At 43.9% G+C, this 17,471-nt stretch overlaps 1 protein-coding gene across 7 annotated transcripts in view; it reads left to right on the forward strand.

Annotated features, from left to right (window-relative positions):
• Positions 1–17,471, forward strand: part of TP63 (tumor protein p63) — a 240,944-nt gene that overhangs the window by 73,090 nt on the left and 150,383 nt on the right. For all 7 annotated transcript variants that reach the window (XM_072618845.1, XM_072618847.1, XM_072618846.1 and 4 more), the window contains one exon: positions 7,680–7,812. In XM_072618845.1, coding sequence (XP_072474946.1) covers positions 7,680–7,812 — 133 coding nt within the window. The remainder of the gene's footprint in view (positions 1–7,679; positions 7,813–17,471) is intronic.

Here is a 17,471-nt window from a genome sequence, read left to right on the forward strand (position 1 = left end):
ATAGTAGGCTCATTAGCAGAGAACTAAAATGAAATGCAATTCATTCAATTTTACACTTCCCTGTTATGGCTATCAATGAGAACTTGACCACAACCTGCGGTGGTAAAGGAGGTTTGACCTCTACCCCTCTGTATTATGTTACTGACTGAGGTGACTCTATCGGCAATATTGGGAACATCTGCAAACCATGATGAAAGTCCCCAGTTTCAGGTTGAACAGTGGTAGTCTGGGGTTTTTCCCATGATACTGGCTTTCATCTCTGGACTTCTGATTTTATAGCACATTGAGTCAGAGTGAAAATCGCTTCACCAACTTTTATCTTTTAAGATCTAGAAAACAATGTGATGAGGAAGAAATGTTATATTAAAAGAACAGGCTACCATATAAAGCTTGGTGATCTGTAGCTGGAAAGGATCTTAGACATCCAGGCCAATTCTAACCCCATTTTACAGAAAAGAAAAATGAGGCCCAGATGGTTGGGGGGCAGGTATGACTTGGCTAAGGGCCCAGAATGGATAAGGCTTCCTTCTGCAGGAGCGCCCTGTCCCCTCCAACACGCCTTGCTCTTGAGGTAAGCTCCTTCAGAAAAGAGACTTCTCTTGATCCTTTTCCTGAGCAGAGCATATTGAATGGCAGAAACAATTTGCAGGTGAGAAGGAGATTGAAGTGGGACATCCAGGATCAGTTGTGCATTTGGGCAGGTGGGAGTCTTGTCAGAAGCACAGTTTCATTTTTTTTTTAAGATAATGGAGGCTTCCTTGTCTTTACCATGACCACCTTCCTTCTCATCATCTCCAGATGTGAGGAGATACAGGCCCTCAAAGCCCAGAGGTCAGGGAAACCCCTTATTATAATGAAACTAGATGTAGCATGGTGGAGGGGACAAAGAGCTAAGATCAGGGACAGGAAGACCTAGGTTCGAGGGTCACTCTGACCCTGAGTGGCTATGGAAGTGTGACGACATAATTTCACCTGTCAGTCCTCTCTGCAACTTCCTAAGATTATAAGCTGCAGAGAAGAGATGGATACATCTCCTCCACCTGGGAGTTTCCTATACATGGGAAAGCACAAGACCAATCCACATCCTATTGGCGAGAGAGGGAAAGACCTTAGAAAATAATAATGGGCTACAGGCTGGCAAATGGCACAGTGGCTCCTGCTTGTGGTGATGCCTGCTGGTAGAAGGCATTATCATCAAAGCCATGGTTCAGGTGAAGGACATCAAGGCAATAGGCTGCTTAGCCCAGGTCTACTCACCCAAAGGGCAAAGAGAACTGAGCAATGGAGAAGGTACAAAGTTAACAATTGCAGGTGCTCTTTTCTCAGGGCAGATCACGACCCATGTGTCTGTCCATTCTGTGGGATTCTTTTGCCCAAACCACTTCTGCCATGTCTCCCCACAGGTCACAACGGAGTCAAGGTCTTCCTTTCAATTCTGTCCATCTCTTGTCCCACACTTTAAAAGACACCATGACTAGCAAGAGCCTCCATTTCCTGGGCAACATCCCCTGAGTGTCAGCCATCATTGGGGATGTGCTGATGTCTAGACCTGTCATTGCCCATTGGGCTGGTAAAGACTGACAGCTACCACTTTGCAGCCAATAATGGGCATATTGAAGATCTTCTCTGCACTCTCTTTGGGACAGCTCATGCTGGGAGGTAGATTTTCCTGACATTACATCTAAAATTTGTGTGTTTAAATTTTCAGGCCTTGGCCTTCCGGGATCAGTCAGAACAAAAGGAATCCCTCTTCCCCCACACACAGCTACCATGACATGGGAGAGAAGACTTCTCTTCTCCTCATTAAACTCCTTCCATTCCTTTTACCCATCCTTAGATGGCACACCCAAGAGACTAGTGTATAGCAAAGCTAGAAATGAAATTCAAGTTGTTTGCCAGATCTTAAAGCTTAGGTTTGGGCAGCTAGTGGGCACTGCAGTGGACAGAACAGTATGCTGGGAGTCAGGAAAACCAGAGTTCAAATCCAGCCTCAGTCACTTCCTAGCTGGGTGACCATGGGCAAGTCCCTTCACCCTATTTGCCTCAGTTTCCTCTCCTGCAAAATGAGCTGAAAAAGGAAATGACAAACCACGCCATTATCTTCACCAGGAAAACTCCAAATGGGGTCAGACTGAAAATGACTGAACAACAACAAAAGAAGTTTAGGAATTCCTAAGGAAGAGAACTTGAGTTCTTCCTCCAGGATCATTTGGCTCCTCACCTGTCTCCCTACCTTCTCCAACCCTTGGGGAAGTCCAGATATGTCTGAAGTCCTTGAGTGAGCCATCCTATTGATTCCTTTCTCTTATACTTCCTGCTCATCTGTTTTTTGCTCTCCATGTTCCAGCACGATGAAGACCCACATCTCTTCTTTTTGACTGTCCCCAGTCATAACCTCAGGGATCCCTCTGATGACTTAGCCTGTCCGGTCTCCAAATCCGGGTGTCTTGGCATGTCCAAGTAACCCCACCCAGCCTCACCCTTCTGTTCCATGGAATTTTCTATTTTTGTCCCAAGTCTCGGTAGAGACCCATTATTATTTCTTATAGGCAGAATTTGGGCTGCCCAGAACTGTAGGTCTCATCTATAACAGCATTCCTCAGGCGTTCCTTTTCCCCTGCCATGGGGTTCCATGTTGAATTCTGCTTTGGCAGAAGTTCTTGATGAAGTCAAGCAAAAGGTATTTTCCCTCTTAACCCTCTTGTCTCTTTAAGTCAAATTAGTCTTGTTCCTACAGAGAAGAAAGGGAAGAGGAGGGAAGGCATATTTTGTGTAATTAATGATTCTGCCTTTAGTTGGCATCTCAAATTCAAAAAACTGTCATCAAAATAGATTCAGTTCAACAGGAAGCAGAGTGGAGAGACTGGATATTTGTGGACAGAAAATCAGGGTGAAATTGTCTCAGAATCTAATTGGAGAAAAACCTCAATCGGCAGTTCTTCCAACCCTACTTGGCCAAGAATCCCCTTGTCTGTATCCCCAATAAATGGCAAGCCAGCCTTTGCCTGAAGACCCCCTACGGAGAAAGAAGGAAACCCTCTATTACCTGAAGGCAATCCATCCCACTTCACACCTACTCTGAACATTCAGAAGCCTTGCTTCGCACCAAATCTAAATGTTCCTCTTTGTCCAGGAGCCTCTGTTGGCTCATCTGTAAAAGGGACAGGAGACAAGTCTAGTGGACTTGCTGCAGATTGATAAACCTATAAACATACACAGGTAGGGGGAGAGGTCACTGTCCTCTATGGGTCTCAGTTTCCTCCATTGAAAAATGAGAAGACTTGATAAATAACTTCTCAAGTCCCTGCAGTTTCAAAATCAATCATCTATTTCTCCCCTTTCTGGACTAATTTTCTTCCTTGGTAAAAAGAAGAGGTGTTAGTCTATAATGTCCCTTACAGTTCTGTGCTTCTGAGCTTGTCATTCCACTGGCAGCCTTAGGAAAGGAAAGAATTTCAAAGTCTTTTTCTCCTAATAACTCTGGGTGGTAGATAGCACATCTTGTTCTACCTGTTTTACAGGTGAGGAAACTGAGGCTCAGGTAAGATAGTTGGTTTGTCCTATGACCACACAGCCAGTCAGTGGTGGAGCCAGGCCTTGGCCCTAGATAGCCAGGCACTTAATAATTACTATCTCATCCAACCTTGTGAGGTAGGTGCTAATGTTATCCTCATTTTACAGATGAGGAAACAAGGCAAACAGAAGTTGATTTGCCTGAAGTGACATAGCTAACAAGTGTCTAAGGTTAAATTTGAACTCAGCTCTTCCTGACCCAGGGCCTGGTGCTCTTATCGACTGTGCCAACTAAATACCTAGAGGTCTTAAAGAACCCCAGAATACATGTAAAAGTGAGGTCATGCCAATAATAATTGCCTCTTTTGGGGGCTACCCTAAATTTTGTTCTTAAGGATCAAATGTGACAATATTGGTCAAGTGTCGTGGGTTCATTTTTTTCTTTCTCTTTGGATTTGACCTGGAAGACATGTCAGCGATTGAGTCTAGCCTCAGTCTCTCTCTCACTAGCCACATGAGCTTGAGAAAATCATCTCACTGCTTTCTTCCTCAGTTTCTTCAACTGGATAATGGAGAAGATGATGCACCCACTTCTCAGGATGGTTGTAAGGATCAAATGAGACAATGTCGGGAGATGCTTATAACACAGTGCTTGGCACATAGTGAATGATACATAAATGTTTATTCCCTACTCTCCTCCCTCTAATCCAAGCCCCTCATTTTAGAAATGAGGAAACTGAGGCCAAGAGATAGAACATGAATCCTAGCCCTACCAAATTAGAGAGTTAGAAGGTACCTGAGAGAACAACTAGTCCATCCCATACTTAAAAGGAACCCCCACATGAAAGGACTGGCCTATTGCTCTAACATCATCAAGATTGAGCAGCAGTAGAAAGCCCCATAGAGGAATCAGATCCATCACCCCTTTACACAAGAGGAAACAGAGGCCCAGAGATAAGACATGACTGACATAAAATCCCATAAGAACTGGAAATAAGACACAGTCCCTTTGACCGAAGTCCAAGACACTTTCCAGCAGGTCACTTGGCTGCAAAAACGATATTCTCGAATGTTCCAGGTTGACAGATTTTATTCCAAGGTCATTTATAACCTCTTTAAGGGTGCTGTTTCTTCTATTTCTTAGTAATCATAGAATTTAGTATTGAGAGCTGAAGAGAACCTTGAAGGTAATAGAATCCAACACCCTCATTTGACAGATGAGGAAACTGAGGCCTAGAGAGGTCATAAGGCTAGTGAGTAGATGAGCTGGCATTTGCACTCAACCCCTGCATTTTACACGGCACCACGTTTTTGCCATGGGTGGGCTTATGTGTGAGTGTACATGACATAAATTATATCTTTTGAGTTGAATTGAGTAGTCGGTATGAGTGATGGAAAAAAGTGGATAAGTTAAGAGGTGGAGGTGTGCAAAGGAAAGAAAGATGAATTTACAGCCATTGGCTTTAAATGCCAATTGTCTCATTTGCTCCTTGGGGGATCTTGGACAAATCATGAGTAGGAGAAATGCGGAGGAGGCTGCCCCTTGAATCACAGGGCTGGAGCAAACCTTCCGTGCCATGTGTTCTAATTATAGGGCCAACATGGTGGCGAGACCTCCAGTAACTCCTGTGACCTCCCATTTCTGTGTCGCATAGCAATGGCTCACCATTAGTACTGGGAATGTCACATGGGACGAGTTTCTAACACTTTCTTAGTTATTTTAAAAATAATACTTTCACTAATCTGATTAAGCTGTTTAACCATGGCCACTGAGGTATGAGTGAGTCAAATAAACACTGAATCCAGAAGGACTGGGAGGGGCTTGTGGGTGGGGACAGATGATGAACAAGTCATGATTGACATGCACTCCTAGCCAAAAGAGCATAAAACACGACACACCTCTTACTGTTATGTATGGGGGTGGGGTGGGGAGGGGACACAATTGTCAGGCACCACCCTGACTGCAGACAGCACCCAACTGGTACATCAAGCCCAAAACTTCCCCTCTGTACCTTTTACCAATTACTCCTAGTTGTACCTAGCAGACCAAAGGAAACCTCTTTTCTACCAGCTTACTAATAGGATCCTGGCCACTCCTAGTCTAGGCATCTGCAATTTAAAATGGAAAGTGCTGATGTTTTCCAAAGTCCTATCCCCTGAAGCGGCTCTAGACCACGTTGAAGTGCTCTGGGACCACTTTCCATTGTTACAGAGCCCACAGAAAAGTGGTCAAGTCATTCAATAAGCATGACTCTGGGCAGAGAGAGTGAGGCTGATGACTCTCTGAAAGTCTGCCTCACTTAAAACAGGAGTCAAGACATCACCCTATGATGTCATTGGTCCAAAAACTCTAAGCAACTACTGTGCTCCAAGCACTGTGTTCAGTATACATAGAAAGGCAAAAGACAGTGCCTGCCCTCTGGGAGCTAACAGACTAAGTTAGGGAGGAGGAAAGGAGATGAGAAGGAGCTTCATCCCATCATCTCAAGCAGTCAAATCCAGAATCACAGGTTGGCATTCCACTCAATGACGCTCGCTACACATTGCATTTCTTCCTAGGGAAGGGTCTTCCATGAATGTAGGATCATTTACCCATCATCAAACATTTCTTAAGCAATGATTATGTGCCAGGCATTGTGCTGGGAAGCAGGATGCTGAGACATTATAAACTTGACGTTTCAAAAGGGGACAATGGTACCACCATTTTGGTTTCCACTTCACTGGGCTTAACCTTCGATTTCTCCTTTACTGCTTTGCTCTGCCAGCTTTCTAAAGAGTTAAAGGAGAAAAAGGACAGTCCTCAAAGGCAGTCCAGGATCCACTCCAAAGCTGTGTGCAGCACTCATTAAAAACTCTCATCTCCCAGCTCTTTTCTGTGGGTAAAGAATGAGAAATCAAAGGGATGCCCATCAATTGAGGAATGACTGAAGAAGTTGCAGAATGTGATTGTAATGGAATAGAATTGTACTGCAAGGAATGATGAGCAGGATGTTCTCAGAAAAACCTGGAAAAACTTGCCTGGGTTGATGCAAAGTGAAATATAGTGGAGACAAAGTACCAACAGTGTTGTAAGATGATCAGCTGTGAATGACTTAGCTGTTCTCAGCAATACAATGACAGCTCTGAAGGACTTAGGATGAACAATGCTATCTGTCCCCAGAGAAAGAACTGATGGTGTCAGAATCCAGACTGAAGTATATGATTTTTTTTTTTTACTTTCTTTATTTTTCTTGAGTTTTTTTTGTCTGTTTTCTTTTACAACATGAGTATTATGGATATGCTTTGCATGACTACACATATATAACCTATATAGGATTGCTTGCTTCTCAGTGGGAGGTGGAGAGGGAAGAAGGAAAAGAATTTGGAACTCTAAGTTTTAAAAACAAATGTTAAAATTGTTTTTACATGTAACTGGGGAAAATTAAATACCAAATAAATAATAGATAACCTACCTCTGATCTCTGAATTGTGCTTCAAAGCATAGGTACATTGGCTAGTAATGGTCCTGGACTTGGGCCCTATGCTATCAATGAACAAGCAGATAAACTTATGGAGAGATGGACGAATGGACTTTTTTTCAAATGTGATCCTAGCATCAGATTTTCGGACAATGTTTCTGAGTACACTAGGACTCACGACCTCCAGAGCAGTCATTCTGTGAAATCTTCAGCCATGGAAAGATCAATGAATCAGATGAAAAAATCTCATGGGGTCATCCACCCTCCACAGTTCCTTTCTGCTCTGGTGGCGACAGTCATGGAAGAAATAAAAAAGAAGAAGAAGACCCTGTTATCTCAGGATGGCTGGGCATGCCCACAGTATTGTTGGTGGGCACATTCAAACTGAAGCTGTCACCAAAGTCTATGTCTGCTTAATATACTTTTGTGTATTTCAGAGAATGTAAGCTTTCTGAGGGCAGGGAATATTTCATTTTTGCTCAGTTCCATGTTATTAAGCATTTATTGATTGATTTGACCTCCCTTCCAGTACATTTTTTGATCATCATAAGAGATGTCATGTGGGAGAATTTACATTAAATACTGTTTCTTTTCTGCTTGAACCCGTGAGAGATCATAGGGATTTCTTCATCTTCTGTGTGTGGGGGGTGTGTGTGTGTGTATGTGTATGTATGTTCTCATTTTTATTTTCTTTTGACTCCTGTCTAGGCCAATATGCTCCGTACAGCCCATTGATTTGAACTTTGTGGATGAGCCTACAGCAAATGGCACCACAAATAAGATTGAGATCAGCATGAACTGTATCCGCATGCAGGACACCGACTTGAGTGACCCAATGTGGGTGAGTGGTAGAGAGGAGCGGGTCCTTTGCTGTTTGCTTCTACTCATCCAACTGGGATCTAAGCAAGGATGAGCTCCGAGGGGGCAGATGACTTTTACTAATAACCAGTATTTGCATGGTAATTTAACATTAGCAGAGCACACAACCAACTTTATCTCACTTGAGCCTCCTGATAACCTCATGAGCCACACACTTCAGGCAACGTTGGTCCTACATTCAACAAAGGAAGAGACTGAGGTGAACACAGATGGAGGCATTTGTTCATGATCCACCAGCTAGTAAGTGCCTGACGTTGAATCCGACATGTCCCGCTACTTGTAAGGACACATATTCTAAACAGAAAGGAATAGTGCCGTGCATGGGACTAAGTGTTAAGAAAAGATTTAATGTTAAAGGTGTGAAAAGTTCTACAGATTACCTAGTCCAAAGTTCCCATTTCCCAGATAGAGAAGCAAAGTGCCAGAAAGGCCCACATCACAAACAGCAGAATCCAACTGGACCTCGCATTCTCTGACTCCACACTGGTGCCCTCAGCTCAAATCTCAATTCAGATCCAGAAATATCAGGAGGCTCAAATGAGATGATATGCAAAAAGTGCCACATGAATGTGAGCTACTATAATCATAATTGTTTAGGATAACTAACAAAGAATAAAATACGATGTAGATAATCCATTTAAGAGTAATTTCTGGCTGACCACATGGTTAAGCAGCAACACAGGTGGCAATGAGTTCTCCACATTTGGACAGCAGATGCCCTACAGTTGACTCTCTACAGTCAATTTGCAAGAAAGGAGTCTCCATCTTGAAGGGTTTTCTTGGTCCTGTGTTTCACCTTCAATTCAATTACACATTAACTTCTGCTCTTCAGTCTTGCTTCAATCCATTAGTGGTTAGACAAGGGGCTGACGTCTTATTTGTGATTTCTAATCATTTTTGCTTTCTACTTGTTAACCAAAGTAGGGATGGTTTGTAAGGGAGGGATGCGTGTGTTGGTCCTTACCACAGGTACCACACTTCATACTTTTCTGTTTACAACCACAAATCCTGTATCCAGAAGACTCTCAGGGAAGTATCGAGTCAATGGTGGTGACACTGAGGTTTTTCTATCAAATGGACTTCTTTTGTTGGTGTTGAGCTCAGTGGTTGCTACACAGTTAGGGTCCCTCAGTCCACCTACTATGTCTAGACCATGGCGATGAAAGGGTCAGTCGCTTTCCCCAGCCCCTAAGAATTCTATGCTTTTTCATCATTGAATGTTGGAAGGATCAGAGTTGTAAATGGTTATTTGGCTTTGTGTAGATGCTTTACTTTTAGAAAAGTGTGGTGGCTCTAATTAATGTTATCATAGGAAGGAAAACCAAGATTCCACTGGAAAATTAGTTCTTCTGCCATCTTGTGAATATTCCCACCAGTTGCTGTTCCTGAAGCCTCCAATGTTCTCTGTATATATTGAGATATCTCTCCCTCCAAGGCCTAGTTCAGGGATCACATCTGCCAGGAAGGCTTGAAAGGAGAATCCCTGATTAAGAAGTGACCTTTGAAACCATAGGATCAGGCTCGTTTTGCAGATGAAGAAATTGAGTCCTAGAGAGAGGAAATACAAGGTGGCACAAATAGCCAAACTTGAACCCAGAACGCCAGAGTTGGCACTCCTTCCACTGAAGCAGAGGAGGAGCCCCTCTCTTCTCCTAGCCCCAAGATTGGGTCTAGAACTTTCCTCTGCACTTGCTGCAGTCTGCCTTGGGCTGCCCTCTTTTGTGCCTGTTTCTTATCCTTGAGATTTGACAGCAAGCTCCCAAAGAGCAAAAACCGGCTCGTTTGTCATCTCTGTAGCTCCAGCTCCAGACACAGATTACATGCTCAGTAATTGTCCATTGAAAGGAAGTCAGAAGTGGCTTGGGGGAGGGACGGGGGAAGATGAAAATAGTGCTGACTCAAATATCAGAAGATACAGAATCAAACCCTGCTTTTAATGACTCTGGGCCTCAGTACATCCATCTATAAAATGAGATAGCTGGATGGGAGGGCCTTGGAGATTCTTTCCAGCTCTAGAATGGATGACCCAATGAGGTTTTCAGGACAAGAGAAGATCTGTCCATACCTGCTTTTATTCATCATCTTCTTTGGAAAATGGCACGCTCCCTACCACCTCTCTTGCTTGTTTGCCGCTGGCAGAATTTTCCCCTAGAACCTGTCACATTCTTTTATTTCCTGGGGCAAAGGCCCATCCCTGTGAAATGTAGGTGCTCTCTCTTCTCATTCCCTCTGCTGCTATGCAAGCTGCCCCTCTCCCATCTTTCCCTTTTGTTGAGAATGCTAGAAGGGCTTCAGATTCCTGATTGGCAATGCCAGAAATGTTGATGCTTTCTCCGTGTGCCGTCAGTTGTCCGTCTGGTTGCCATCTCCACCACCAACTTTTCTTTGAAAATATCCAGTTCTGTCATTTAAGGTCTATCACATACCAGATGTGTGCCTCCGTATTTTGCCCCCACCCCCCAATAGAGGCAAATGAAATATTATCCTGAAGACACCTAGCAAAGAAAACAGAATGACAATTGCTCATATTAGGAGGGGTAGACAAAGGATGTGAAGGGTATGTCCGCTTGACCAAAGGTTCCATGTGAACTTTGTTGGCAGTAAAGCAGGTATGTTCCCCAGACTTTAGGCTGCACTATTGCCTATAGACCTTCTTATCCTCAAGAGATCTGGCTATATCTATGTTAAGTCACCCCCCGCCCTGCCACATACTCACACATGACCATCTGATATTCCCCTATCCTATTTCCTCCATCTTCCATAAATGGTTTGCTAAAGGATTAAGTTGATTTGAGGTAGAGATGGCAATGTTAAATTTGTGCCACGTTGTCTGCTGGGTGGTTAGTGGGATAATCTCTGAATTATACAATAATGGGGAAGTGTTACTAGCTGGTAGTGGTTTAAACTTTTCGGCTTTTCTGGGTAAATGAATGTTTGAAACCAGGGTTCTGTCTTTGTGTGTGTGTGTGTGTGTGAGCACACGTGCATGCATGCACATATATACATATATACACACACATATACATAGATATATACATATATTTTTTCTCTGTCCACTATATGACCTCATATACAGAAAAGCTAGATGATCACCAGACATGGTATGATCTTTATTTTGCTTTTTGTGCGTGAGGGGAATGGAGCACTCTTGACCTGCTTCAATGATAAAAATTATGCCATGTGGTACGGGAAACAAAGCATAAAATTTTGGGTGAAAAGACACAAGTTCAAATCTGTCTCTGTCATGCTGTGTGTGTGTGTGACCTTGGGCAAGTCACTTAAATTGTGCTTCAATGTCCTCATCTATACTATGAGGTTATTTCTAAGACCCACTTGGAGTCAATGGTCCTTTGGTTATTTGGGGGGACTGATATGCCAGTTCAGTCATAATACATTATCTAGAATTGAAAGAGTAATTTATTCAATTAGCCATTTGATCCCCAGTAGGGCCCTAAGGGGAAGAGACCCAGAGTTAACATTTGTCATTTGTGCAGGAGGAGTACTAATAAAGGGTTCCCAAGTGGGGTTGTGCTCAGCCTGAGGTCCTAGGGGAGGGAGAAAAAGTGCTAGAGGAAAGTCAACCTCAAGTTCTCTTGGTCTGATTCACAGCTTTGCATAGAGCTACCCAACTGTGATGGTCTGTCTCTGCCCCAATTCCATGAAGAGCCTTTGTTGAGCTTAGGGATAAGCCAACTTCCTTATGGCCAAAAAGCTCTGAGTGGATCTGTGGGCTCTATCTCCCCCTCCTTCTAGGATGCAGTGTGAGGGCAGCATTTGTACCCAAGCTGTTGGGATGGACCACTAGATGCAAGCAATCACAACCTGCCTATGACAGTGGCTATTTAATGATGGGGATAGGGACAACTTTTGTTTCTCTGTGGGAAACTTCCACCATAACAAGACTCCTTTAGCTAATGCTGCAATAATCTGTGGTCTGCCAAAAGATGCACAGTCTAGAAATCATTGGTATCATCTCCAGGCAGGGTCCTCTGGGACCATCCTGTCCCACTGGACGATATGGATGGATCTTTATTCTTTTATACACCCATAGAGCATGCCCAAATAGCTGGGTTCAGACTGTGACTATGCAGCGTCTCCAATCTTGGGACTAAATTCTGTTTAGCTTCTGTATAATTTGAAAAACTTGGGAACTCAGCCAAGTTTTTGCCCAGTTTTCAAGAAATATGATTCTGTAGACATTGCAAGGCTTGTCAGAGATTTTAAGAGGGGAAAGAAAATTGTGAAGCCAAGAATTCATATCTCATTTGGACTAACTTTTGACATAGCTTTGCCCTCCATAAACTATGCAAGAAACCAATGGCGTACACCTGTGCTTTGCTTCCATGGAAGACAACGTGAATGACAAAGTGAGTGTCTTCCCCATATTTCTCCGTCCCGTGCATTGGTATTGATGCTTTGGGGCCATGGAGTTGGGGGCAGGGGCAGAGCATGGCCACAGTCCTGGCTTCACCCTAGAGACTTTGGGGCTGTAGGACCAAGCTCTAAGGCCCTCACCCTGGGTGACCATCGCTGGTTCCTTTTCCTGATTCTTCAGTCTGATTTTGAGACCCCTCAGCATCTTCTCCATATCCGCCCCAGACAGAGGTACTTGAGTTTGACAATGACTCCCTGAGAAGAAGCTTCTCTGAAGTGAGCACAGTGGGGAGCACGGTGGACCGCTGGTACCTCTACCTTGATGCGGTTACTCCATTTCCACTTAAGCAGGGTGCACCTGACTGCCCTTCATCAGCAGCCACGTCTTACTGTCCACTCCACTGAAGGCTGTGTTCTGCTAAAGGCCTTGGCCAGTTTTCACAGCACTAGCTAAGCCCTTCCTCCATTCAGCTGGGCGATTTGGAAACCTTAGCACAGGACCCAACCTTCCTCAAAGAGAAGCATCCCAAATCTACTTTTTGACTGGCTTCTATCATCCCTCTGTTCTCTCTATCAGCTTTGGGTCACATAGACAGTTGATAAGCACATCTCCCATGTCTCTTCTGAGGCATCCATGCACATTTGGACTTTTTAACAAACTGTTATGGGATCCTTTGGACAAGTAAGTAATGCAGTGGATAGTGCACCAGGCCTGGAGTCAGGAAGACCTGAGTTCAAATCCTGCTTGACACTTCCTAGCTATGTGACCCTGGACAGATCATATAACCCTGTTTGCCTTAGTTTTCTCATCTATAAAATGAGCTGGAGAAGGAAATGGTAAAACTCTCCAGGGTCTCTGCCAAGAAAACCCCAAATGAGGTCCAAGAGAGTCAAACAGAACTGAAAATGACTTAACAACAACTTCAGATCCTACCATTTGCAAGCTGACCTGAGAGTCCTGGGACTGGCATAAAGCTAGGTAAGAGTTGGACTCTGCCTTGCAGAAATCAGGCTCAAAAGGGGAGAAAAGATACGTGCCTCAGGGAGATATGGTGTTTCAGTCATTTCAGTCACGTCTGACCTTTTTGAGCTCACCTGGGGTTTTCTTGGCAGAGATATGGGAGTGTTTTGCCACTTCCTTCTCCAGTTCGTTTTACTTATGAGAAAACTGAGGCAAACAGGATGAGGTGATCTGCTCAGGTTCACATAGTCAGTAAATGTCAAGACAGGATGTAAACCCTGGTCGTCCTGGCTCCACATCCAGCATTCTGTCTACTGAATCATTAGCTGCCTCATCTCAAGCTGAAGTTCTTGTAAGCACCTCAAACTCAATAAAAGAATTCTCTAAGAGAATTCATTATCTTCTACCACCACACTCCCCCCCAAATCCCTCCACTTCTTGATTTTCCTGTTATTTTCAAGTGTACCAACATTCTCCCAGTTGACTAGACTAATAATTTCGCCAAGTCACCAGCAAATGGTCTCCCTCTATCCTATATGCTCTGTCATAGCTAACACAGGGAGGAAGGAAAGGAGGGAGTGAAGGAAGGAAAGATTTATTAAGTACCTACTCAGAGCTAGGCACTGTGCTAAGGACTTTACAAATCTTATTTATTTCTCACATCACTGGAAGGTAGATGCTATACCTATCCCCATGTCACAGTTTAAGAAACTAAGGCAAGTAGAAGTTAAGTGACTTGCTCCCTGTCACACAGCTAAGAGGTGTCTGAGTCCAAATGAACCTGGATCTTCTTGACTCCAGGCCCAGGGTTCAGAATGAAGGACCCTCTAGTCTAATTCCCTAATTTTATGAAAGCAGAAAGGGAGTGACTTGTCCAAGGTCACACACATAGCAGAATTTGAATGTAAGCCCTCTAAAAGCAACCCTCTATTCTCTTTCCCATGATGCCTATTAGTGGAAGGAGACTTGCCATTTTACAACATGGTGACTGGACCTTTTTTTGGCTTTCTATCATAAGGTTATAGGATCAGACATGGAAAAGTACACCTCCTCTGGCCATGTCGGCCAATTTCTTCATTTTATAGAAGACAGAGCTAAAGGCCGGGGAGGAGAAATGATTAGCTCCAAGCCATTCATCTAGAAAAAGGAAAATGCAATTTGAACTTAGACTTTAGTCTCCAGAGCAAATATCTTTTCCCAGATCCTAAGGTGAATTTAGGCAGTGAGGTGGCACAGTGTGTAGAGCACCGGACCTGATGCAAGGAAGACTCATCTCGGTGAGTTCAAAGGCATCCTCAGACATTTCCTGGCTGTGTGACTCTGGGCAGATCATATAAACCTGTTTGCCTCAGTTTTCTCATCTGTAAAATGAGCTGGAAAAGAAAATGGCAATTATCTTTGCACAAAAGAAAAAAACCCTAAAAGGGGCCATGAAGTGTTGAACACACCTGAATAACAAGATGAATTTCACTTACCCCAGATGAAAGGAATCCTGGTCTCGGGCTGTGGGTCATGATCTAGAATGGGATTTCTTTTTTAAATCCTATGGCTAGGATTTATTTCTCAGCCTTAGGCCTATGTGTTTGTGTGACTGAGGACACATTGACCTTTGAAGATAACAGAGATAACAACCCTGAGTTAGCTGACGGCGGAAGGTCATTTCTAAGAAATCAGCAACTTTGAGCCTAATGACAAGGGGCAGTGTAATTACGTAGCCCCCCAGATACAGCTTTCCAATTCTTTCTAGGCTCTAAGACTAGTATCCGTGGAAATAGAGGGAAGGAAATCTTGGTGGAGGTGAGAGCATGGAGAGCAAGGCACAGGATTGTCCAGCCAAAAAAGCAACATTTCCCATTTGTCAACATGTGACTCAGGCCCTTTCCTGGTTCCACACCGTGGTCTTGAACACACCAAGAATGCTGTGAGCTCTTCCCCAACTTTACCTCCTTTTGACTTTTCCTCTTTTACCTTGATTTTGGCAACTGTCAGGTTGATACTTGCCCGACATTTCCTGAGCATAACCAAAAAGAACCATGCCCCTTTGACAAACCCAAAGATTCTCCACTCCCTGTACCAAAGGATGAGCTTTTCTGAAAAAGAAATGGGTGTGAGCTCAATCAGTGGATGAATTTAGTAATGCAACTGAACTACAACAGATATTAGAGGAGTATAACAGAGATTCCAATGACCATGGATCTCTCTGTGCCATTTATTCCATAAGGACTTACTGAGTCTCCTTTATTTGCAAAATGCTATTCTAAGTAATAGGAAGGATGCTTTTTGTTTTTGTTTTGTTTTGTTTTGGAGCTGTGGGGCAGATCACCATACAATTCCAGTTTGGGGACCTCCTTCCACCAATAGCAAATAGCATCTCTTCTGTAACTTGTACTTTTCAAGGGTTGTCTGGTGCATGGATAGATTACTTGCCCAAGGACACACAACAGTATGAACCACAGGTGATGGGTCATTTAATCCTTTTCAGTTGGCAAGAATTAAGTCCCTACTATGTGCGAGGTAGTGTAGTATGCCAGGCTGCCATTCCCCACTGCATGCTGTACTTTGAAACCTCTCTGATATGGAGGATGCTCTCAAATGGCTACATCCCTACAGTGAGTTAAGAGAGTCTGTGACAATTAACACCAGAGAGATACAGACCAATGGAGGGGATGGTGAAGGGGAGGAGGGACTAACTCCTGGATCAAGATAGGGTTGGGCAGTAAACAAAGGATACAGCTTTGGAGATGAGCCTTGCAGCCTTGGCAGGACCAGAGTTTGAGAGATGGACTAGACCTTAGTGGTCATAAAGTCCAATGAAGTGGCTCATTTTACAAGATTCTAAGGATGGTTTACAGGGACACTGAAGTCCAGGAAGTTAAGGACTTTGCCAGGATCTCACAACTAGGGCAGATTTGAGGCAGGGTTCGAACCCATATCTTTCTGAGTAGAAGTCTAGCATTCTGTGTGCTATAAGGGTTTCGGAGGATGTCGCTGCTTCTCGTATTCTAGGTGATGGGAAATGGGTTTGGGGCTGATCTCGAGTGACTGAGAAAGGCCCAGTAGGTGGCAGCTCGGCCAGAGAGTCACTTGGGTGTCCCTCATTATCTGACTGGCTACCTCTCTGATCATCACCACCCCTCCATTCCCATGATGGAGCCAATCGGACAAGAACCTGCTGCCAAGGCTTTGTTCCCCAACAGGGACCTCACCTGAAGCCCAAGTATGCATTTCAGACCTTGAACAAACAGGTTGCTTCACAGAAAGGGACAAAAGACTCTCCCCTCTCCCTCTATTTTTTTTCTTTTCTAGAAATTCACAAACATCACTTGACAGGTGGCAGCCCCTCCCTAGAGAGGGGCTGTTTGCCTTTTGCTTTGGAGTTTGAGTAACCTGCCGCTTGGGTTGGTGGGGAATGTGCTGCCTGGGGGCAGGCGTCTGCTGTGCTGGCTCTCCTTTGAAAAGAAGTCCTTCTCCTCCTTCCTGGGAGGGGGAGGAAGGGGGAGAGGAGGGTCTCGGAAATAAGAGCCCTGGGGCAATTGGGCCGCACACCTGTCTTGAGTCTAACCTCTGCAGAGCTGCCTAAGACATTCTCTGGGCTCTGTGGATCTGTACTCGGGGAAAGGAGAAGGGAGCAGAAAAAGAGACAAACAGAAGCTTGGAACTTGACTGAGGGGGCCACAGGGATGCTGCCTCTGCCTCCCTTCTTGAAAATCCAGCCAGCTTTTATTAGGACTCACTGCTAAGATGTAGATGATGTCTCTTTCCAAGCCCTTCTCATCCCTAACACCATGCAAATCCTCATCCCTAACACACACACACCCTTTCTGTAATTCATAGATGCAATATTAAGTTGAATCTCAAGACTTTTTGGATAATGTCATGAGCTACAGCATAAGCTTTGAAATATCAGCTTCTTTATTCTACACAAAGAAGCTACAGATATGAAAGAAAAATCTAAATCTTTTCCTGTACCTGGATTTATTTAGTTATGACCCAAAGTTCTATCCAATAACCATTTAAAATAATTATTATAACAAAAATAATAGTAATGAAGTTGTACTTATATAGATGTTTGAAGTTTGCCAAATACTGGCCAGGCATGGGATCTTATTTGGTTCTTACACCAACTGTGGAGAAAAGGGCTCCTATTATTCCCATTTGAAACAGGAAGTAGATTAGTCACAGAGAAGTGTCCAGGTAGGTAGTTGGTCAATAAGCATTTATTAAGCATCTGCTGTATGCCAGACACTGAGCTAAGTGCTGAGGATACAAAGAAAGGCAAAAGGTAG

The sequence above is a fragment of the Notamacropus eugenii genome, chromosome 6 (assembly GCF_028372415.1).
Source record: "Notamacropus eugenii isolate mMacEug1 chromosome 6, mMacEug1.pri_v2, whole genome shotgun sequence".
NCBI classification, from domain to species: domain Eukaryota; kingdom Metazoa; phylum Chordata; class Mammalia; order Diprotodontia; family Macropodidae; genus Notamacropus; species Notamacropus eugenii.